This window comes from Oncorhynchus masou, chromosome 16 (genome assembly GCF_036934945.1).
Source record: "Oncorhynchus masou masou isolate Uvic2021 chromosome 16, UVic_Omas_1.1, whole genome shotgun sequence".
Classification (NCBI taxonomy): Eukaryota; Metazoa; Chordata; class Actinopteri; order Salmoniformes; family Salmonidae; genus Oncorhynchus; species Oncorhynchus masou.
The window spans coordinates 48178557-48202671 of NC_088227.1; the positions used below are offsets into that span (position 1 = coordinate 48178557).

General features: G+C 47.1%; 1 protein-coding gene across 1 annotated transcript in view; it reads left to right on the forward strand.

Annotated features, from left to right (window-relative positions):
• gareml (GRB2 associated, regulator of MAPK1-like) overlaps positions 1 to 10837 on the forward strand; it is a 63773-nt gene extending 52936 nt beyond the window's left edge. Inside the window, exons 6-8 of the mRNA XM_064990460.1 lie at positions 3610 to 4245; positions 9377 to 9537; positions 9730 to 10837. Of these exons, the coding sequence (XP_064846532.1) occupies positions 3610 to 4245; positions 9377 to 9537; positions 9730 to 10318 (1386 nt within the window). The 3' untranslated portion in view covers positions 10319 to 10837. The remainder of the gene's footprint in view (positions 1 to 3609; positions 4246 to 9376; positions 9538 to 9729) is intronic.
• The last annotated feature ends 13278 nt before the right edge of the window (positions 10838 to 24115 follow it).

The window sequence follows — 24115 nt, forward strand, 5'->3', positions numbered from 1 at the left end:
ACTGTGTTCTGTACTGTATGTGTGTAACTGTGTTCTGTACTGTAGATGACTAACTGTGTTCTGTACTGTAGGGGACTAACTGTGTTCTGTACTGTAGGTAGCTGTGTTCTGTACTGTAGGTAACTAACTGTGTAACTGTGTTGTGTACTGTAGGGGACTGTGGTCTGTACTGTAGGGTACTAACTGTGTAACTTTGTTCTGTACTCTGGGGAACTAACTATGTAACTGTTCTGTACTGTAGTGGACTAACTGTGTTCTGTACTGTAGTGGACTAACTGTGTTCTGTACTGTAGGGGACTAACTGTGTTGTGTACTGTAGCTGACTGACTGTGTAACTGTGTTCTGTACTGTGGGTGACTGACTGTGTAACTGTGTTCTGTACTGTACTGTAGGTGTGTAACTGTGTTCTGTACTGTAGGTTACTAACTGTGTCCTGTACTGTAGGTGACAAACTGTGTTCTGTACTGTAGTTGACTAACTGTGTATCTGTGTTCTGTACTGTAGGTGTGTAACTGTGTTTTGTACTGTAGGTGACTAACTGTGTTCTGTACTGTAGGTGACTAACTGTGTTATGTTCTGTACTGTAGGTGACTGACTGTGTAACTGTGTTCTGTACTGTAGGTGTGTAACTGTGTTCTGTACTGTAGGGGGCAAACTGTGTTCTGTACTGTAGGTGACTAACTGTGTTCTGTACTGTAGGTGACTGACTGTGTAACTGTGTTCTGTACTGTGGGTGACTGACTGTGTAACTGTGTTCTGTACTGTACTGTAGGTGTGTAACTGTGTTCTGTACTGTAGGTTATTAACTGTGTCCTGTACTGTAGATGACTAACTGTGTTCTGTACTGTAGTTGACTAACTGTGTATCTGTGTTCTGTACTGTAGGTGTGTAACTGTGTTCTGTACTGTAGGTGACTGACTGTGTAACTGTGTTCTGTACTGTAAGTGACTAACTGTGTAACTATGTTCTGTACTGAAGGTGACTAAATGTGTTCTGTACTGTAGGTGACTAACTGTGTTCTGCACTGAAGGTGACAAACTGTGTTCTGTAATGCAGATGACTAACTGTGTTCTGTACTGTAGGTGACTGACTGTTTAACTGTGTTCTGTACTGTAGGTGACTGACTGTGTAACTGTGTTCTGTACTGTAGGCGACTAACTGTGTTCTGTACTGTAGATGACTAACTGTGTATCTGTGTTCTGTACTGTAGGTGTGTAACTGTGTTCTGTACTGTAGGTGACTGACTGTGTAACTGTGTTCTGTACTGTAGGTGATTAAGTGTGTAACTGTGTTCTGTACTGTAGGCGACTAACTGTGTTCTGTACTGTAGATGACTAACTGTGTATCTGTGTTCTGTACTGTAGGTGTGTAACTGTGTTCTGTACTGTAGGTGACTGACTGTTTAACTGTGTTCTGTATTGTAGGTGACTGACTGTGTAACTGTGTTCTGTACTGTAGGCGACTAACTGTGTTCTGTACTGTAGATGACTAACTGTGTTCAGTACTGTAGGTGACTAACTGTGTCCTGTACTGTAGGTGACTAACTGTGTTCTGTACTGTATGTGTGTAACTGTGTTCTGTACTGTAGATGACTAACTGTGTTCTGTACTGTAGGTTACTTACTGTGTTCTGTACTGTAGATGACTAACTGTGTTCTGTACTGTAGGGGACTAACTGTGTTCTGTACTGTAGGTAGCTGTGGTCTGTACTGTAGGTAACTAACTGTGTAACTGTGTTGTGTACTGTAGGGGACTAACTGTGTAACTTTGTTCTGTACTGTAGGGGACTAACTGTGTTCTGTACTGTAGGGGACTAACTGTGTTCTGTACTGTAGTGGACTAACTGTGTTCTGTACTGTAGGGGACTAACTGTGTTCTGTACTGTAGGTGACCAACTGTGTAACTGTGTTCTGTACTGTAGGTGACTGACTGTGTAACTGTGTTCTGTACTGTACTGTATGTGTGTAACTGTGTTCTGTACTGTAGGTTACTAACTGTGTCCTGTACTGTAGGTGACTAACTGTGTTCTGTACTGTAGTTGACTAACTGTGTATCTGTGTTCTGTACTGTAGGTGTGTAACTGTGTTCTGTACTGTAGGGGACAAACTGTGTTCTGTACTGTAGGTGACTAACTGTGTTCTGTACTGTAGGTGACTAACTGTGTTATGTTCTGTACTGTAGGTGACTGACTGTGTAACTGTGTTCTGTACTGTAGGTGTGTAACTGTGTTCTGTACTGTAGGGGACAAACTGTGTTCTGTACTGTAGGTGACTAACTGTGTTCTGTACTGTAGGTGACTAACTGTGTTATGTTCTGTACTGTAGGTGACTGACTGTGTAACTGTGTTCTGTACTGTAGGTGTGTAACTGTGTTCTGTACTGTAGGGGGCAAACTGTGTTCTGTACTGTAGGGGACAAACTGTGTTCTGTAATGTAGGTGACTGTGGTCTGTACTGTAGGTGACTAACTGTTTCACTGTGTTCTGTACTGTAGGTGACTAACTGTGTTCTGTACTGTAGGTGACTGACTGTGTAACTGTGTTCTGTACTGTAGGTGACTAACTGTGTTCTGTACTGTAGGGGACTAAATGTGTAACTCTGTTCTGTACTGTAGGGGACTAACTGTTTCACTGTGTTCTGTACTGTAGGTGACTAACTGTGTTCTGTACTGTAGGTGACTAACTGTGTTCTGTACTGTAGGTGACTAACTGTGTTCTGTACTGTAGATGACTAACTGTGTTCGGTACTGTAGGTGACTAACTGTGTCCTGTACTGTAGGTGACTAACTGTGTAACTGTGTTCTGTACAGTAGGTGACTAACTGTGTTCTGTACTGTAGGTGACTAACTGTGTTCTGTACTGTAGGTGACTAACTGTGTTCGGTACTGTAGGTGACTAACTGTGTCCTGTACTGTATTTGACTAACTGTGTCCTGTACTGTAGGTGACTAACTGTGTAACTCTGTCCTGTACTGTAGGTGACTAACTGTGTCCTGTACTGTAGGTGACTAACTGTGTTCTGTACTGTAGGTGACTAACTGTGTTCTGTAATGTAGATGACTAACTGTGTTCTGTACTGTAGATGACTAACTGTGTTCGGTACTGTAGGTGACTAACTGTGTCCTGTACTGTAGGTGACTGTGGTCTGTACTGTAGGGGACTAACTGTGTAACTCTGTTCTGTACTGTAGGGGACTAACTGTGTCACTGTGTTCTGTACTGTAGGTGACTAACTGTGTTCTGTACTGTAGGTGACTGACTGTGTAACTGTGTTCTGTACTGTAGGTGACTACCTGTGTAACTGTGTTCTGTACTGTAGGTGACTCACTGTGTCCTGTACTGTAGGTGACTAACTGTGTTCGGTACTGTAGATGACTAACTGTGTTCGGTACTGTAGGTGACTGTGTTCTGTGCTGTAGGTGACTAACTGTGTTCTGTACTGTAGGTGACTAACTGTGTTCTGTACTGTAGATGACTAACTGTGTTCGGTACTGTAGGTGACTCACTGTGTCCTGTACTGTAGGTGACTAACTGTGTTCTGTACTGTAGGTGACTAACTGTGTAACTGTGTCCTGTACTGTAGGTGACTAACTGTGTGATTCTGTCTGACTCCAGGTGAGAGAGGGGCATCGCTACAAGCTGTTGAACATTGTCAGTAAGACAGTGGTGTTGTGTCTCGTCCTACGACCAATACAACTGGTTCCCTCCCACTTCCTGTTGCTACGCTGCATGCCGCGCTTCTCTGTGGCTACGCCCTCGGCAACTACAGACAGCCTGTTGCTACGGCAGCATGCCAGCTTCGACCCTGATGGGTACAGCCGAGCCGTCCGTGAGACGCGTCCAGAACTCAGCGAGGAGAGAGTGTGTGTGAGCGAGGACGGTGTGTGTGTGAGCCCGCGGAGGGGAGGTGTGTGTGTGTCAGCGCAGGACTCTCAGCTGCTGTCCGTGTGTGTGTTCGCTGGGGGCGGAGTTACAGACAACATCAGCCAATCGCAACGCTGCAGAGACTCTCTAGGGGAGGGGACAGAGTACCTCTCTCCCAATTGGACAGAGGCTGAGCTGCAGACCAGTGAAGAGATCCCCTACGAGGAACTGTGGACCAATCAGACTGCAGAGGGCCTGGGGAAGGCAGAGCCAAACCGCATCTCCGTCCATTCCTCTTCCTCTTTGGATGGATTGCTGGGGACTGCCCGCCTCGCCATGGTGACAAGAGTATCAACCCCGCCGCCTGTACCTCCAAAATCAGACGCAGTGAGTCTCTCCCATAGAGATACCTAGAGATTCCCTCTCCTATCTATACCATAGAGATTCCTACAGAGCACCTCTCCTATCTATACCGTGATACCCTCGCCTATCTATATCATACGAGAGGTGCTCTCTAGGTATCTCTATCTATACTATATTGATACCTAGAGAGCACCTCTCCGTCTATACCAGAGAGAGGAGAGGTGCTCTCTCTAGTATATCTATACCATAGAGATACCCTCGCCTATCTATATCATAGAGATACCTAGAGAGCACCTCTCCTATCTATACCATAGAGATTCCTAGAGAGCACCTCTCCTATCTATACCGTGATACCCTCACCTATCTATATCATAGAGATACCTAGAGAGCACCTCTCCTATCTATACCATAGAGATACCTAGAGAGCACCTCTCCTATCTATACCATAGAGATTCCTAGAGAGCACCTCTCCTATCTATGCCATAGAGATAGGCCCGTTCTTCTCTTCTCCCCTGCTACTCTTCCCGGGTCCTTCGTGAAGAAAAAGTAGTGCACTATGTTTTTTTCCACCCCCCCTGTTTCTACATTTTTATTTGTTTTTCATAGAGAAACAACGTGGGCTGAGTGTTTTTCATCACATTAAATACCTTATTTTTTATGTTTGGAAGGACTAACAAATGTCGATTTCCCCCCTCATTGTGCATCGAGCAAGTGAGGAATGTGCTGTCTAACTTGCCGGTCTAGTGATGGTTGTGGACTGCTGCTGCTCATTTCATGGCAACGTTTGCAAATAATAGATACAAATTATGTACTTCTGCCAGGTGAGCCTACTTTGCAGTTAACATTTCAAGATGCACTATGCAAAGACAATTGTAAAAAAGATGCAAAAACAAATCTTAAGAACGGGACGCATAGAAATTGCTCACATAGAACAGATCTACCACTTCTTAGACTTGCTTTAAATGATAATGACAGATCTATAACATACATTTCTATGTGAATTTGGTTGGGTTGCCCAAATAGGGACATATTGCAGCTTTAATTGGGAAGGTTTTGGGGAAAGTATTTCTACCTAGTCTAGTATTACATAGATACATTACTATACATACATAGTCTAGTATCTAGTATTTCTGTCAACCCACAAGACGGTTATAACATCAACTTGCTTCACATGGAGTAATAGACAAACACGCGCACCACACAGAAAGACAGGGGCAATATTACTGGAAATGAATTGGTAGATATTGTGTTTGTTTTTTGGCTTTTTAAACCAATAGTGGCTAACCAGCGGTGGGAGCTTGCGGTGTCTAATACTTGTGAGATTTGTTTATGACAGTTTGCGGTGGAACACGTGAACATTGCATGTACTTTCAGAATTGTTTGGGGAGCTACTTATAGGTGGGCTGCGAGCTATTGGTAGCTGGCGATCAACCTTTTGGAGACCTCTGTCATAGAGATACCTAGAGAGCCCCTCCTATCTATACCATATAGATACCCTCGCCTATCTATGCCAAAGAGATACCTAGAGAGCACCTCTCCTATCTATGCCATAGAGATACCTAGAGAGCACCTCTCCTATCTATGCCAAAGAGATACCTAGAGAGCACCTCTCCTATCTATGCCATAGAGATACCTAGAGAGCACCTCTCCTATCTATGCCATAGAGATACCTAGAGAGCACCTCTCCTATCTATGCCATAGAGATACCTAGAGAGCACCTCTCCTATCTGTGACAGCATGGGCAGCACCAATGAGGGATGTCTCCATTTGTAAGTAGTCCACTGGGTGGGACATCCTATAGGTTAAGGAAGAACCAAATTCCGTCCAGGTCATTAAGAGAATGAAGGCGATTTGGGTCATTAGGAGGGATCAGCCAATGAATGGCGGCGATTCAGGTCATTAGGAGGGATCAGCCAATGAATGAAGGCGATTCAGGTCATTAGGAGGGTTGAAGGAGATTATCAATTGTTTTGCTCAAATCCTTCTTTTGATTAAGGTCAAAGGTAATCGAGGAGCGGAAACCGTTGTGCTTGTATGAAATGACTCTCCTACATTTTAGCACGTCATCAATCAAATTACGTTTACTATTTGATTATTCAACAGTTTTACCCCATTTACCTGTTTTCGAATTGATAGTTACGACCTTGCCTCAGTGCAGCAACTCGGTAGAGGTGAAGATCAGGACGTGTCCTCCGAAGCATGCACCGCCAAACCGTGCTGAACCCGGAAGTCAACCGAACCAACGTATCAGAGGAAACACCGTTCAACTGATGACCCCAGACAGCTTGCAGGCACCCGGTCTGCCAAACCCTCCCCGGACGGTGCTCCCGGTCATGGCCGGCTGTGACACCGCCTGGGAGGCCCAAATGATGTTTACAGGGTTGGAATCACATTTATATGTGTAAAAAGAAATGAAAAATAGTTGTGCCAGACATTTTATAGATAAAAAGATTACTTGCGTATCGTTTTAAAACATACTTTTCACCTCTGAGAAAACAACAGGGGGGTGTAGCTGGACGCACATGATTATCCTCGGCCGGAGCCTCGGTAGGAGCCTCGGTAGGGGCCTCGGTAGGAGCATCGGTAGGGGCCTCGGTATGAGCCTCGGTAGGGGCCTCGGTAGGGGCCTCGGTAGGAGCCTCGGTAGGGGCCTCGGTAGGAGCATCGGTAGGGGCCTCGGTATGAGCCTCGGCCGGAGCCCCGGTAGGAGCCTCGGTAGGGGCCTCGGTCGGAGCCTCGGTCGGAGCCCCGGTAGGGGCCTCGGTAGGAGGCCTTGGCAGGAGCCTCGGCAGGAGCCTCGGTAGGATCCTCGGTAGGATCCTCAGTAGGAGCCTCGGTAGGGGCCTCGGTCGGAGCCTCGGTAGGGGCCTCGGTAGGGGCCTCGGTCGGAGCCTCGGTCGGAGCCCCGGTAGGAGCCTCGGTAGGATCCTCGGTAGGATCCTCGGTAGGATCCTCAGTAGGAGCCTCGGTAGGGGCCTCGGTCGGAGCCTCGGTAGGGGCCTCGGTAGGGGCCTCGGTCGGAGCCTCGGTAGGGGCCTCGGTCGGAGCCTCGGTCGGAGCCTCGGTAGGGCATGGTCGGAGCCTCGGAAGGGGCCTCGGTCGGAGCCTCGGTAGGGGCCTCGGTTGGAGCCTCGGTCGGAGCCTCGGTAGTGGCCTCGGTAGTGGTCTCGGTAGGGGCCTCGGTCGGAGCCTCGGTAGGGGCCTCGGTAGGAGCCTCGGTAGGGGCCTCGGTCGGAGCCTCGGTAGGGGCCTCGGTAGGGGCCTCGGCAGGAGCCTCGGTAGGAGTCTCGGCAGGAGCCTCGGTAGGAGTCTCGGTAGGGGCCTCGGTCGGAGCCTCGGTAGGGGCCTCGGTAGGGGCCTCGGTAGGGGCCTCGGCAGGAGCCTCGGTAGGAGTCTCGGTAGGGGCCTCGGTAGGGGCCTCGGTCGGAGTCTCGGTCGGGGCCTCGGTAGGGGCCTCGGTATGAGCCTCGGTAGGAGCCTCGGCCGGAGCCTCGGTAGGGGCCTCGGTCAGAGCCTCGGTAGGAGCCTCGGCCAGAGCCTCGGTAGGAGCCTCGGTAAGAGTCTCGGTAGCAGCCTTGGCAGGAGCCTCGGTAGGGGCCTCGGCAGGAGCCTCGGTAGGGGCCTCGGTATGGGCCTCGGTCGGAGCCTCGGTAGGGGCCTCGGTAGGGGCCTCGGTCGGAGCCTCGGTAGGAGCCTCGGCTGGAGCCTCGGTAGGGGTCTCGGTCGGAGCCTCGGTAGGAGCCTCGGCCGGAGCCTCGGTAGGGGCCTCGGTCGGAGCCTCGGTCGGAGCCCCGGTAGGGGCCTCGGTAGGGGCCTCGGTCGGAGCCTCGTTAGGAGCCTCGGCCGGAGCCTCGGTAGGGGCCTCGTTCGGAGCCTCGGTAGGAGCCTCGGCCGGAGCCTCGGTAGGAGCCTCGGCCAGAGCCTCGGTAGGAGCCTCGGTAGGAGTCTCGGTAGGAGCCTCGGCAGGAGCCTCGGTAGGAGTCTCGGTAGGAGCCTCGGCAGGAGCCTCGGCAGGAGCCTCGGTAGTAGCCTCGGCTAGAGCCTCGCCAGGAGCCTCGGTAGGAGCCTCAGTAGGAGCCTCGGCCGGAGCCTCGGTAGGAGCCTCGGTAGGAGTCTCGGCTTGAGCCTCGGCAGGAGTCTCGGTAGGAGCCTCGGCTTGAGCCTCGGTAGGAGCCTCGGTAGGAGGCTGTTGAAGCTGCAATATGTAACGTTTTGGACGATCTCACCAAATTCATATAGAAAGCAAGTCTAAAAAAAGGCATATCTGTTCTATGTGTGCTATTTCTATGCTTCCCATGCTTCAGTTTACTTTGTACCTGTTCAGACAACACCCTCCAGGTGGCGGTAAATCATCAACCTTGTCTTTAAACCTGTTCAGACAACACCCTCCAGGTGGCAGTAAATCATCAACCTTGGGTTCATACCTGTTCAGACAACACAGTTTGTCTTCCGACTGTCAGAAGTAGAAGATGAAACTTCAAAATGGTGGAAACCCTTAATGGTGCTGTTCATGCTAAATCAGGCTTTGTGTCAGAAAAGCCCTCTATCCATCTTCATGCTAAAGTTGGCTTTGTGTAAAAAAAAAGCCCTCTATCCCCCCCACCCACTCTCTCTCTCTCTCCATCTGGTTGTTAAACTCAGGATGAGACTGAATTATTGATACACACTTACTGGAATTGGTCACACACACACTCACTCTGTGTGTTTCAAATAAAACTTTATTATTCACATGCGCAGAATACAAGAAGTGTAGATCTTACCTTGAAATGCTGACTTACAAGCCCCTAACAAACAATGCAGTTTGTATGCTGAAGAGTGTGTTTCAGGAGTGAAAGGTTGAGAGTGACATTTACCAGCATGCCAACACACACACACATACACACACACACACACACACACACACACATTCCTTGCACATTCCTCTGGAAATTCTTCAGACTATAGAAAATACTCAGTGTGTGATTGTGTGTGTGTGTGTGTGTGTGTGTGTGTGTGTGTGTGTGTGTGTGTGTGTGTGTGTGTGTGTGTGTGTGTGTGTGTGTGTGTGTGTGTGTGTGTTGTGTGTGTGTGTGTGTGGTTGTGTGGTTGTGTGTGGTTGTGTGTGTGTGTGTGTGTGTGTGTGTGTGTGGTTGTGTGTGTGTGGTTGTGTGTGTAGGTGAGAGAAGAGTGCAGGTTCCTGATCGCTCCTCCAGTTCCTCCTCGATGCTGTAAAGGAGACTCCTCCCCTTCCTGTCCAAGCCCCACCCCCAGTCCACCGGTCCCGCCCCGCTTCCCTCAGACACATCTCTCCTATTACTCTTCTGGACCACCCAACAGGTACACACACACACACACACACACACACACACACACACACACACACACACACACACACACACACACACACACACACACACACACACACACACACACACACACACACACACACACACACACACACTAACCATATCCCTCTCTCTCATCCTTCCCTCTCTCTCTCTTTCCATCTTTCCCTCTTTCTCTCTCTAGTTGTTCTGTCTCTCCTCCAGACTCGTCTATCTACTGTTATCCATGTTCCTGGACTGACCCCTCCCACATCAGCCCTGAGCCAATCCCTGCTCTCCCTGCTGACAGCTTGGCCAATCCCCAGCCAGCGCAGGCCACCTGGGTGGAGCCGTGGAGCTATAATTCCTCCTCCTTCTCCCGGCTGAGGCTTCCGCCCCCTCAGAGTCGATTCGCTCCCTTCGGAGCACTTAACCCCTTTAACCGCCCTAGTCCCTCCCCCTGCCCTTCCCCAGAGCCTATACCAACCAATCAGACAGCAGAGCTCTCCAGAGGCGCCGAGGGAGGCGGGACATGCGAGGGGTCGACTCCGCCTAGTGACCCTGCCTGGCGCCCACCCACTGACCTGTCTGCCCTCTCATTGGAGGAGGTGTCTGCCAGTCTGAGGTTCATTGGCCTATCAGAGGCAGCGGTGGGCGTGTTCCAGAGAGAGCGCGTTGACGGGAGCCTCCTGGTTCAGCTCGACGAGGAGACCCTGTCACATGACTTCCATCTCAGCCGATTGCACGTCACCAAGATCACACAGTTCATACAGGGCTGGAGGCCCAAGATTTAACACCTATTGTGACACTGTCACAAGGTGTTTATCACAACATTGGAGGCTGCTGATTGGAGGATGGCTCATAAAAATGGCTGGAATGGAAACCATGTGTTTGATGTACTTGATAGCATTCCACTCCAGCCTTTACCACGAGCCCATCCTCCCCGATTACGGTGCCACCAACCTCCTGTGCGATCTACGTAAAGGACGAAGGCAAGGTTTGCTATTTTAACGAAGTACTGTAAAGCTGCTCGAGGCGAAGGTTGCCCCTAACTGAAACACTACAGATAAACACTACAGATAAGGAAATTGTCAGATCAATAAATAGTTTCTCACTATTCCATCTGTGTTGGATTGTCTTTCGACTCCACCAGGCGGCCCTGTCATCTACTCCACCAGGCGGCCTTGTCATCTACTCCACCAGGCAGCCTTGTCATCTACTCCACCAGGCAGCCTTGCCGTCTACTCCACCATGTCGTCTACTCCACCAGGCTGCCTTGTCGTCTACTCCACCAGGCGGCCTTGCCGTCTACTCCACCAGGCGGCCTTGTCGTCTACTCCACCAGGCGGCCTTGTCGTCTACTCCACCAGGCGGCCTTGTCGTCTACTCCACCAGGCGGCCTTGCCGTCTACTCCACCAGGCGGCCTTGTCGTCTACTCCACCAGGCGGCCTTGTCGTCTACTCCACCAAGTCGTCTACTCCACCAGGCGGTCTTGCCGTCTACTCCACCAGGCGGCCTTGCCGTCTACTCCACCATGTCGTCTACTCCACCAGGCGGCCTTGACGTCTACTCCACCAGGCGGCCTTGCCGTCTACTCCACCAGGCGGCCTTGTCTACTCCACCATGTCATCTACTCCACCATGTCGCCTACTCCACCAGGCGGCCTTATTGTCTACTCCACCTTGTCGTCTACTCCACCATGTCGTCAACTTCACCTTGTCATCTACTCCACCATGTCGTCTACTCCACCTTGTCGTCTACTCCACCATGTCGTCTACTCCACCAGGCGGCCTTGTCGTCTACTCCACCATGTCGTCTATTCCACCAGGCAGCCTTGTCGTCTACTCCACCATGTCGTCAACTTCACCTTGTCATCTACTCCACCATGTCGTCTACTCCACCTTGTCGTCTACTCCACCATGTCGTCTATTCCACCAGGCGGCCTTGTCATCTACTCCACCATGTCGCCTACTCCACCAGGCGGCCTTGTCGTCTACTCCACCAGGCTGCCTTGTCGTCTACTCCACCAGGCGGCCTTGTCGTCTACTCCACCATGTCGTCTACTCCACCAGGCGGCCTTGTCGTATACTCCACCATGTCGTCTACTCCACCTTGTCGTCTACTCCACCATGTCGTCTACTCCACCTTGTCGTCTACTCCATCTTGTCGTCTACTCCACCAGGCGGCCTTGTCGTCTACTCCACCATGTTGTCTACTCCACCATGTTGTCTACTCTACCAGGCGGCCTTGTCGTCTACTCCACCTTGTCGTCTACTCCACCTTGTCGTCTACTCCACCAGGCGGCCTTGTCGTCTATTCCACCTTGTCGTCTACTCCACCTTGTCATCTACTCCACCAGGCGGCCTTGCCGTCTACTCCACCATGTCGTCTACTCCACCAGGCGGCCTTGCCGTCTACTCCACCAGGCGGCCTTGTCGTCTACTCCACCAGGCGGCCTTGTCGTCTACTCCATCAGGCGGCCTTGTCGTCTACTCCACCATGTCGTCAACTCCACCAGGCGGCCTTGTCATCTACTCCACCAGGCGGCCTTGTCGTCTACTCCACCATGTCGTCTACTCCACCAGGCGGCCTTGTCGTCTACTCCATCAGGCGGCCTTGTCGTCTACTCCACCATGTTGTCAACTCCACCAGGCAGCCTTGTCGTCTACTCCACCAGGCGGCCTTGTCGTCTACTCCACCATGTCGTCTACTCCACCAGGCAGCCTTGTCGTCTACTCCACCAGGCGGCCTTGTCGTCTACTCCACCAGGCGGCCTTGTCGTCTACTCCACCTTGTCGTCTACTCCACCAGGCAGCCTGGTCGTCTACTCCATCATGTCGTCTACTCCACCAGGCGGCCTTGCCATCTACTCCACCAGGCGTCCTTGCCGTCTACTCCACCAGGCGGCCTTGTCGTCTACTCCACCATGTCGTCTACTCCACCAGGCAGCCTTGTCGTCTACTCCACCAGGCGGCCTTGTCGTCTACTCCACCATGTCGTCTACTCCACCAGGCGGCCTTGTCGTCTACTCCACCAGGCGGCCTTGTCGTCTACTCCACCAGGCGGCCTTGTCGTCTACTCCACCAGGCGGCCTTGTCGTCTACTCCATCATGTCGTCTACTCCACCAGGCGGCCTTGCCATCTACTCCACCAGGCGTCCTTGCCGTCTACTCCACCAGGCGGCCTTGTCGTCTACTCCACCAGGCAGCCTTGTCGTCTTCTCCACCAGGCGGCCTTGTCGTCTACTCCACCTTGTCGTCTACTCCACCAGGCAGCCTTGTCGTCTACTCCACCAGGAGGCATTGTCGTCTACTCCACCATGTTGTCTACTCCACCAGGCAGCCTTGTCGTCTACTCCACCAGGCGGCCTTGTCGTCTACTCCATCATGTCGTCTACTCCACCAGGCGGCCTTGCCATCTACTCCACCAGGCGTCCTTGCCGTCTACTCCACCAGGCGGCCTTGTCGTCTACTCCACCATGTCGTCTACTCCACCAGGCAGCCTTGTCGTCTACTCCACCAGGCGGCCTTGTCGTCTACTCCACCATGTCGTCTACTCCACCAGGCAGCCTTGTCGTATACTCCACCAGGCGGCCTTGTCGTCTACTCCACCAGGAGGCATTGTCGTCTACTCCACCAGGCAGCCTTGTCGTCTACTCCACCAGGAGGCATTGTCGTCTACTCCACCATGTCGTCTACTCCAGCAGGCAGCCTTGTCGTCTACTCCACCAAGCGGGCTTTCCGTCATTTTTCAGTGGACCAGGATTGCCAACTTAGCTCAGATGAGAACTGAGCGTCCCCTGTTTGCAAAAGTAGCACACCTATGAACACACCCTATACTTTCTGTCTGTTCGCTGTAGTCACCCTCAGTGGGCAGCTTCCTCAGCCTGTGACATGACTTCCACTTTAGGACGTTAACAAGGCGACACTCCATCTTAACTCCTCCTCCATATTGACTTGATAGGTTGAACAGTACAGAAGAGAACCCCCCCGACAGTAAAAATGTTTTTCTCGTCAGGACAAGAAAGAAGGAAACACCGCTTAGTCATTTATTTTCCTCCTGCAACGTTAGGTTAGCCATCCTACATGTCCCTTCTTATTGGTTGAATCAGATGCTGTGTACCTTCCGCTTGGATGAACCGGAAGGAGTGGCTTCGTAAGAAGCATTTCAAGGTCCTGGAGTGGCCTAGCCAGCCTCCAGATCTCAACCCCATAGAAAATCTTTGGAGGGAGTTGAAAGTCTGTGCCTTCGCTATTCTTCTTGGGGCGGCAGGGTAGCCTAGTGGTTAGAGCATTGGACTAGTAACCGGAAGGTTGCAAGTTCAAATCCCCGAGCTGACAAGGTACAAATCTGTCGTTCTGCCTCTAAACAGGCTGTTAACCCACTGTTCCTAGGCCATCATTGAAAATAACAATTTGTTCTTAACTGACTTGCCAAGTTAAATAAAGGTAAAAATAAAAATGGATTTGAGGAGAGATAGGGACTCTATACTGCCACTTGGAGGGTAGTTAGTGAAGTGTACAAGGTGAACATGCTGGCCAGTCAACCTATTACAGAAAGCCTTTGGTTTGTGGAGCACAAGTTTAAGGTCTCGATTCAATCAGATCGTTGGAGTCATCAAATCGGTGACAAGCTGCTCTTTGCGATCATTAACCCTTCCTTAACGTTATTGAGTGAATTAAGAAGGAATGGCGATGTAATTTGTAGCGAAATGTGGTTTTCCATTAAAATAATACTGTGTTTTAAACACGACGTAATAAAGGAACTTGTGTCGTAATAAGATAAGTCAGACGGGAGTTTTAGTGATGAAGTTGGACAGAGAATATCAACATCTCTCCGCAAGAAACACTTGGATGAACTGTAAAAACACATATATTCTGTCAATTGAGCCTTATTCTCTGCCAGATGTCATACAAACTGTTATATGTGGATAATAGCTATAGCTAGGCCTGTCTGTATGATTTACTTGTCATTTCAATAGGCCTAGGCTACTAAATACAATCTGGGTTTATGATTGTAATTAAACTTTGCCATGGTTTGCTTAGCTAGATGCAGGTAGCCTATAACTCCTGATAGGCCTGTTAGATAGGCTACAGTAGGCTAGGCAAGATGTAAAATGAACAATTTACTAGATAGGCTACAGTAGGCTAGGCAAGATGTAAAATGAACAATTTACTAGATAGGCTACAGTAGGCTAGGCAAGATGTAAAATGAACAATTTACTAGATAGGCTACAGTAGGCTAGGCAAGATGTAAAATGAACAATTTACTAGATAGGCTACAGTAGGCTAGGCAAGATGTAAAATGAACAATTTACTAGATAGGCTACAGTAGGCTAGGCAAGATGTAAAATGAACAATTTACTAGATAGGCTACAGTAGGCTAGGCAAGATGTAAAATGAACAATTTACTAGATAGGCTACAGTAGGCTAGGCAAGATGTAAAATGAACAATTTACTAGATAGGCTACAGTAGGCTAGGCAAGATGTAAAATGAACAATTTACTAGATAGGCTACAGTAGGCTAGGCAAGATGTAAAATGAACAATTTACTAGATAGGCTACAGTAGGCTAGGCAAGATGTAAAATGAACAATTTACTAGATAGGCTACAGTAGGCTAGGCAAGATGTAAAATGAACAATTTACTAGATAGGCTACAGTAGGCTAGGCAAGATGTAAAATGAACAATTTACTAGATAGGCTACAGTAGGCTAGGCAAGATGTAAAATGAACAATTTACTAGATAGGCTACAGTAGGCTAGGCAAGATGTAAAATGAACAATTTACTACAGTAGCTTGCTTAATTCAAATTGACAGACTAATTTATTGAATCTGAATAGCGAGGACATTTCTGTAAAAAGTGTTTGTGTTGCCCAAAAGCCTGGATTTAACAGCTCTAACGCAGTTCTACCTTCGAACACCTCAAAATAATCGCTATGCGGATCTGATTGAATCAAGCCCTAAGGTCTTTGATAGGCTAATTAGGAATTTGTTCCAGGAAATAATCTGCCACCTGGTAAGGTTAGCAAAGGGCTAATGTGTGCCAGGTTATCTGATGGGACCAGCTACAATTTAGCATTCTGGCACATGACACTACATCAACCATTTTAATTGGCTGATGCTTAAACTTAACCTTGAACTTAAACTTTTTCTAATGTTTGCCAGTATGGGCCCATGGTGTTTGTTATGCAACGTTTTGGATCCTTCAGATAGAAATAGCCTTTGTAGACCAAATATGCCTTTGACGTGTAGAATAAGGAATTACATCAACTCTGTTCATGGCATTTCTATCTGCAACTGAACGGGCCCTGCAGTAACTACAAACTGTAGAGTTAACTAACCTCTGGTTGTGGCCCTGCAGTAACTACAAACTGTAGAGTTAACTAACCTCTGGTTGTGGCCCTGCAGTAACTACAAACTGTAGAGTAAACTAACCTCTGGTTGTGGCCCTGCAGTAACGACAAACTGTAGAGTTAACTAACCTCTGGCTGCTACAGGGGGTTGCTATGGTGATTTGCTATGGTGAGGGCTAGTGTTGGTCTCTTTACTGATGATGATGATGATGATGATGATGATGGTGTTTAACCAGGGTTTGTAGTGATGAGGATGTTAAAGGTGCTCTAAGAAAATTATAATTTAAGATGGCTTCAACATTAAATAGCTGAGTACATGTTGCATAGAACAACTTGAAACATAATGTCTAATGAGCTCTGAATACCTTGAAACATAATGTCTAATGAGGTCTGATCATCTTGAAACATAATTTCAAATGAGGTCTGATCACCTTGAAACATAATGTTTAATGAGGTCTGAATACCTTGAAACATAATGTCTAATGAGGTCTGATCATCTTGAAACAATGTCAAATGAGGTCTGATCACCTTGAAACATAATGTCTAATGAGGTCTGATCACCTTGAAACATAATGTCTACTGAGGTCTGATCACCTTGAAACATAATGTCTACTGAGGTCTGAACACCTTGAAACATAATGTCTACTGAGGTCTGATCACCTTGAAACATAATGTCTACTGAGGTCTGATCACCTTGAAACATAATGTCTACTGAGGTCTGATCACCTTGAAACATAATGTCTACTGAGGTCTGATCACCTTGAAACAATGTCTACTGAGGTCTGATCACCTTGAAACATAATGTCTAATAAGGTCTTAAGGATGTCTATGATCAATAGAAAATTAAATAACCCCTCTGAGCACTTGATTTGTCTGACACACACACGCACGCACGCACGCACGCACACACACACACACACATACACACACACACACACACACACACACACACACACACACACACACACACACACACACACACACACACACACACACACACACACACACAGTGGATGTTGTGGAGTTTATTGGATAAGTCCAGCACAGTCATCAATATAAATAACATCAGAAACACATGTTTAGTGTAAAATACTACGTCTACAGCATTAATAAACCCCACCTCCCCAGAGTTCTCTGGGCTACAGCATTAATAAACCCCACCTCCCTAGAGTTCTCTGGTCTACAGCATTAATAAACCCCACCTCCTTAGAGTTCTCTGGGCTACAGCATTAATAAACCCCAACTCCCTAGAGTTCTCTGGTCTACAGCATTAATAAACCCCAACTCCCTAGAGTTCTCTGGTCTACAGCATTAATAAACCCCACCTCCTTAGAGTTCTCTGGGCTACAGCATTAATAAACCCCAACTCCCTAGAGTTCTCTGGTCTACAGCATTAATAAACCCCACCTCCTTAGAGTTCTCTGGTCTACAGCATTAATAAACCCCAACTCCCTAGAGTTCTCTGGTCTACAGCATTAATAAACCCCAACTCCCTAGAGTTCTCTGGTCTACAGCATTAATAAACCCCAACTCCCTAGAGTTCTCTGGTCTACAGCATTAATAAACCCCACCTCCCTAGAGTTCTCTGGTCTGCAGCATTAATAAACCCCACCTCCTTAGAGTTCTCTGGTCTACAGCATTAATAAACCCCACCTCCTTAGAGTTCTCTGGTCTACAGCATTAATAAACCCCACCTCCCTAGAGTTCTCTGGTCTACAGCATTAATAAACCCCACCTCCTTAGAGTTCTCTGGTCTACAGCATTAATAAACCCCACCTCCTTAGAGTTCTCTGGTCTACAGCATTAATAAACCCCACCTCCCTAGAGTTCTCTGGACTACAGCATTAATAAACCCCAACTCCCTAGAGTTCTCTGGTCTAGAGCATTAATAAACCCCCACCTCCCTAGAGTTCTCTGGTCTACAGCATTAATAAACCCCACCTCCCTAGAGTTCTCTGGTCTACAGCATTAATAAACCCCACCTCCTTAGAGTTCTCTGGGCTACAGCATTAATAAACCCCAACTCCCTAGAGTTCTCTGGTCTACAGCATTAATAAACCCCCACATCCCTAGAGTTCTCTGGTCTACAGCATTAATAAACCCCCACCTCCCTAGAGTTCTCTGGTCTACAGCATTAATAAACCCCACCTCCCTAGAGTTCTCTGGTCTACAGCATTAATAAACCCCCACCTCCCTAGAGTTCTCTGGTCTACAGCATTAATAAACCCCACCTCCCTAGAGTTCTCTGGTCTACAGCATTAATAAACCCCCACCTCCCTAGAGTTCTCTGGTCTACAGCATTAATAAACCCCACCTCCTTAGAGTTCTCTGGTCTACAGCATTAATAAACCCCACCTCCTTAGAGTTCTCTGGTCTACAGCATTAATAAACCCCCACCTCCTTAGAGTTCTCTGGTCTACAGCATTAATAAACCCCACCTCCCTAGAGTTCTCTGGTCTACAGCATTAATAAACCCCCACCTCCATAGAGTTCTCTGGTCTACAGCATTAATAAAACCCACCTCCTTAGAGTTCTCTGGTCTACAGCATTAATAAACCCCCACCTCCATAGAGTTCTCTGGTCTACAGCATTAATAAACCCCCACCTCCCTAGAGTTCTCTGGTCTACAGCATTAATAAACCCCACCTCCTTAGAGTTCTCTGGTCTACAGCATTAATAAACCCCCACCTCCCTAGAGTTCTCTGGTCTACAGCATTAATAAACCCAACCTCCCTAGAGTTCTCTGGTCTACAGCATTAATAAACCCCCACCTCCCTAGAGTTCTCTGGTCTACAGCATTAATAAACCCCCACCTCCCTAGAGTTCTCTGGTCTACAGCATTAATAAACCCCCACCTCCCTAGAGTTCTCTGGTCTACAGCATTAATAAACCCCCACCTCCTTAGAGTTCTCTGGTCTACAGCATTAATAAACCCCCACCTCCATAGAGTTCTCTGGTCTACAGCATTAATAAACCCCCACCTCCATAGAGTTCTCTGGTCTACAGCATTAATAAACCCCCACCTCCTTAGAGTTCTCTGGTCTACAGCATTAACAAACCCCACCTCCCTAGAGTTCTCTGGTCTACAGCATTAATAAACACCACCTCCCTAGAGTTCTCTGGTCTACAGCATTAATAAACCCCACCTCCCTAGAGTTTTCTGGTCTACAGCATTAATAAACCCCCACCTCCCTAGAGTTCTCTGGTCTACAGCATTAATAAACCCCACCTCCTAGAGTTCTCTGGTCTACAGCATTAATAAACCCCACCTCCTTAGAGTTCTCTGGTCTAGAGCATTAATAAACCCCACCTCCTTAGAGTTCTCTGGTCTAGAGCATTAATAAACCCCACCTCCCTAGAGTTCTCTGGTCTACAGCATTAATAAACCCCACCTCCTAGAGTTCTCTGGTCTACAGCATTAATAAACCCCACCTCCTTAGAGTTCTCTGGTCTACAGCATTAATAAACCCCCACCTCCTTAGAGTTCTCTGGTCTACAGCATTAATAAACCCCCACCTCCTTAGAGTTCTCTGGTCTACAGCATTAATAAACCCCACCTCCCTAGAGTTCTCTGGTCTACAGCATTAATAACCCCCACCTCCTTAGAGTTCTCTGATCTACAGCATTAATAAACCCCCACCTCCTTAGAGTTCTCTGGTCTACAGCATTAATAAACCCCCACCTCCTTAGAGTTCTCTGGTCTACAGCATTAATAAACCCCATCTCCCTAGAGTTCTCTGGTCTACAGCATTAATAAACCGCCCCTCCTTAGAGTTCTCTGGTCTACAGCATTAATAAACCCCCACCTCCTTAGAGTTCTCTGGTCTACAGCATTAATAAACCCCCACCTCCCTAGAGTTCTCTGGTCTAGAGCTTTAATAAACCCCACCTCCCTAGAGTTCTCTGGTCTACAGCATTAATAAACCCCCACCTCCTTAGAGTTCTCTGGTCTAGAGCATTAATAAACCCCACCTCCCTAGAGTTCTCTGGTCTACAGCATTAATAAACCCCCACCTCCCTAGAGTTCTCTGGTCTACAGCATTATTAAACCCCACCTCCCTAGAGTTCTTTGATTAGATATACTAACAGACTGCAGTTGCATGGGGACGCTGACTAAACCATCCAATGAGAGCCCAGCAGTGTTGAGGCTCGTCCAATAAGGTTGGAGGTGAGCTGGAGCGGGCCGGGTTACTTGTGGAACTTCCTCGTTGGGTGCCTCGCATGGTCCAATAGCAGCTGGCAGGGCGTGAACTGATGACCATAAATATCTTCATAAAGACTCATCATTGCTACGAGACGCTCCTCATCAATGGAATCAACGAATTGGAAAGGACCTGGCTTCACACCCACACATAGCAACCTGTCTCATTGGATGCCATGTGTTTGTAGTAAGGTGGTGTCCAGTATTTAGTGTCTGTGTGTATCCATAGTGTGTGTTTAACGTGTGTGTGTTGTTCCTCCCAGACAGGGAGGGAAGCCCAGACCGAACACAGCTTCAATGTTTCCCTCCTTTGGATGACCTATAATGCCCTGCTGCAGACACAGCACTGCCTCGTTGATGGAAAAAAACATTCAAAATCTGACATTCATATGGCATTGGGAAAATATTTCATTTTGACATATTTTCAACTGAATTGTGCCCATTGGGTAGTGTTTTAAATTTTTTTTATTTCACCTTTTATTTAACCAGGTAGGCCAGTTGAGAACAAGTTCTCATTTACAACTGCGAGCTGGCCAAGATAAAGCAAAGCAGTGCGACACAAACAGCAACACAGAGTTACACATGGGATAAACAAACGTCTAGTCAATAAAACAGTAGAAAAATCTATGTATAGCATATGCTAATGAAGTAGGATAAGAGAGGTAAGGCAATAAATAGGCCATAGTGGCAAAATAATTACAATATAGCAATTCAACACTGGCGTGATAGATGTGCAGAAGACGAGTGTGCAAGTAGAGATACTGGGGTGCAAAGGAGAAAACAAATAAAAAATAAATAACAGTATGGGGATGAGGTAGTTGGATGGGCTATTTACAGATGGGCTGTGTACAGGTGCAGTGATCTGTAAGGTGGTGCTTAAAGCTAGTGAGGGAGATATGAGTCTCCAGCTTCAGTGATTTTTGCAATTCGTTCCACTCATTGGCAGCAGAGAACTGGAAGGAAAGGCAGCCAAAGCAGGTGTTGGCTTTGGGGATGACCAGTGAAATATACCTGCTGGAGCGCGTGTTACGGGTGGGTGCTGCTATGGTGACCAGTGAGCTGAGATACGGCGGGGCTTAACCTGGCAAAGATTTATAGATGACCTGGAGCCAGTGGGTTTGGCGAGTAATATGAAGTGAGGGCTAGCCAACGAGAGCATACAGGTCGCAGTGGTGGGTAGTATATGGGGCTTTGGTGACAAAACGGATGGCACTGTGATAAACAACATTCAATTTGCTGAGTAGAGTGTTGTAGTTGTGAGATTGTATTGGCTCATTCTAGCATTTATTTCCATATTTCCTTTAGGGAATGCCTACATTGAAGTGCTGGTGTGCAATAACAATTTGCCAGTGATGTAAGGTACTTAAGTAGTACTTTCAAGTATTTTTAATTAAGTAGTTTTTTGGGGTATCTGTAGTCTACTTTACTATTTATATTTTTGACAACTTTTACTCTTACTTCACTACATTCCTAGAGAAAATGATGTACTTTTTACTCCCTACATTTTCCCTTACACCCAAAAGTACTTCTTACATTTTGAACACTTAGCAGGACCGAAAAATGGTCTAATTCACACACTTATCAAGAGAACATCCCTGGTCATCTCTACCTCCTCTGATCTGGCGGACTCACTAAACACGTTTCGTTTGTAAATGATGTCCAAGTGTTGGAGCGTGCTCCTAGATATCCGTAAATTTAAAAACCGAGGAAATGGTGTGGTCTGGTTTGCTTTATACAGTTGATGTCAGAAGTTTACATACACTTAGGTTGGAGTCACTGAAATTCGTTTTTCAACCACTCCACACATTTCTTGTTAACTAATTATAGTTTTGGCAAGTCAGTTCGGACATCTACTTTGTTCATGACACAAGTCATTTTTCCAACAATTGTTTACAGACAGATTACTTATAATTCACTGTATCACAGTTCCAGTGGGTCAGACGTTTACATACACTAAGTTGACTGTGCCTTTAAACAGCCTGGAAATTTCCAGAAAATGTCATGGTTTTAGAAGCTTCTGGTAGGCTAATTGACATCATTTGGAGGGGTACCTGTGGATGTATTTCAAGGCCTACCTTCAAACTCAGTGCCTCTTTGCTTGACATCATCGGAAAATCAAAAGAAATCAGCCTATTGTAGACCTCCACAAGTCTGGTTCATCCTTGGGAGCAATTTCCAAACACCTGAAGGTACCACGTTCATCTGTACAAACAATAGTACGCAAGTATAAACACCATGGGACCATGCAGCCGTCATACCGCTCAGGAAGGAGACGCGTTCTGTCTCCTAGAGATGAACTTACTTTGGTGTGAAAAGTGCAAATCAATACCAGAACAACACCAGAGGACCGTGTCAAGATGTTGGAGGAAGCAGGTACAAAAGTATCTATATCCACAGTAAAACAAGTCATATATCGACATAACCTGAAAGGCAGCTCAGCAAGGAAGAAGCCACTGCTCCAAAAGCGCCATGAAAAAGCCAGACTACGGTTTGCAATTACACATGAGGACATAGACCATGCTTTTTGAAGAAATGTCCTCTGGTCTGATGGAACAAAAATAGAACTGTTTGGCCATAATGACCATCGTTATGTTTGGAGGAAAAAGCAGGAGGCTTGCAAGCCGAATAATACCATCCCAATCGTGAAGCACGGGGGTGACAGCATCATGTTGTGGGGTTGCTTTTTTGCAGGAGGGACTGGTGCACTTCACAAAATAGATGGCTTCATGAGGGAGGAAAATTACGTGGATATATTGAATCAACATCAGTCAGGAAGTTAAAGCTTGGGCGCAAATGGGTCTTCCAAATGGACAATGACCCCAAGCATACTTCCAAAGTTGTGACAAAATGGCTAAAGGACAACACAGTCAAGGTACTGGAGTGGCCATCACAAAGCCCTGACCTCAATACTATAGAAAATTTGTGGACAGAACTGAAAAAGCGTGTGCGAGCAAGGGGGCCTACAGGTAGCCTAGTGGTTAGAGCATTGGACTTGTAACCAAAAGGTTGCAAGCTCGAATCCCCGAGCTGACAAGGTAAAAATCGTTAACCCACTGTTCCTAGACCAGTTAACCCACAGTTCCTAGGCTGTCATTGAAGTAAGAATTTGTTCTTAACTGACTTGCCTAGCTAAATAAAGGTAAAATAAAAATGACACCAGCTCTGTCAGGAGGAATGGGCCAAAATTCACCCAATTTATTGTGGAAATATTTGACCCAACTTAAACAATTCAAAGGCAATGCTACCATATACTAATTGAGTTTATGTAAACTTCTGACCCACTGGGAATGTAACAAGAAATAAAAGGTGAAATTAATAATTCTCTCTAGTATTATTCTGACATTTCACATTCTTAAAATAAAGTGGTGATCCAACTGACCTAAGACAGGGAATTTTTACAAGGATTAAATGTCAGGAATTTTGAAAAACTGAGTTTAAATGTATTTGGCTGTATGTAAACTTCCGACTTCAACTGTATAGGACTTTGGACTTTGAAATGATTTATACTTTCACATTTACTTTTGATACTTACGTATATTTAAAGCCAAATACTTTGACTTTTCTTCAAGCAGTATTATACTGGGTGACTTGTACTTGACTCATTTTCTATTAAGGTATCTTTATTTTTTACTGAAGTATGACAATTGGGTACTTTTTCTACCACTGCAATTCGCCCTAGCACTCCTGTTTTGCAGTGGGTAAAGTCTACCAAACGCAATCCAACCTATTTGTTACAGATTCTAAAACGCTGTCTACTCTGTAAAAATATTTTTGGGGGAATCAGAAAACTGTATGGAGATCAAATGTGCCATCGATGATAAAATTTGCAGAATGTAGGCCTTAATCCATCTGGCTCTACCTTCGCCACTGGGCTTCCTCTCATCACCATATTTGGTAGTAAGTGTAAACACCAACCGGATGCTCAATATTTTTTACATCTGTTGAAATATCTGGCTCGTTGTTCTATCTGTGGTTTCAGAAGGACCCGTTAACAACTCAGAGAAGAGACGAAAGAGCGCCGTTAAGAAATATTTTC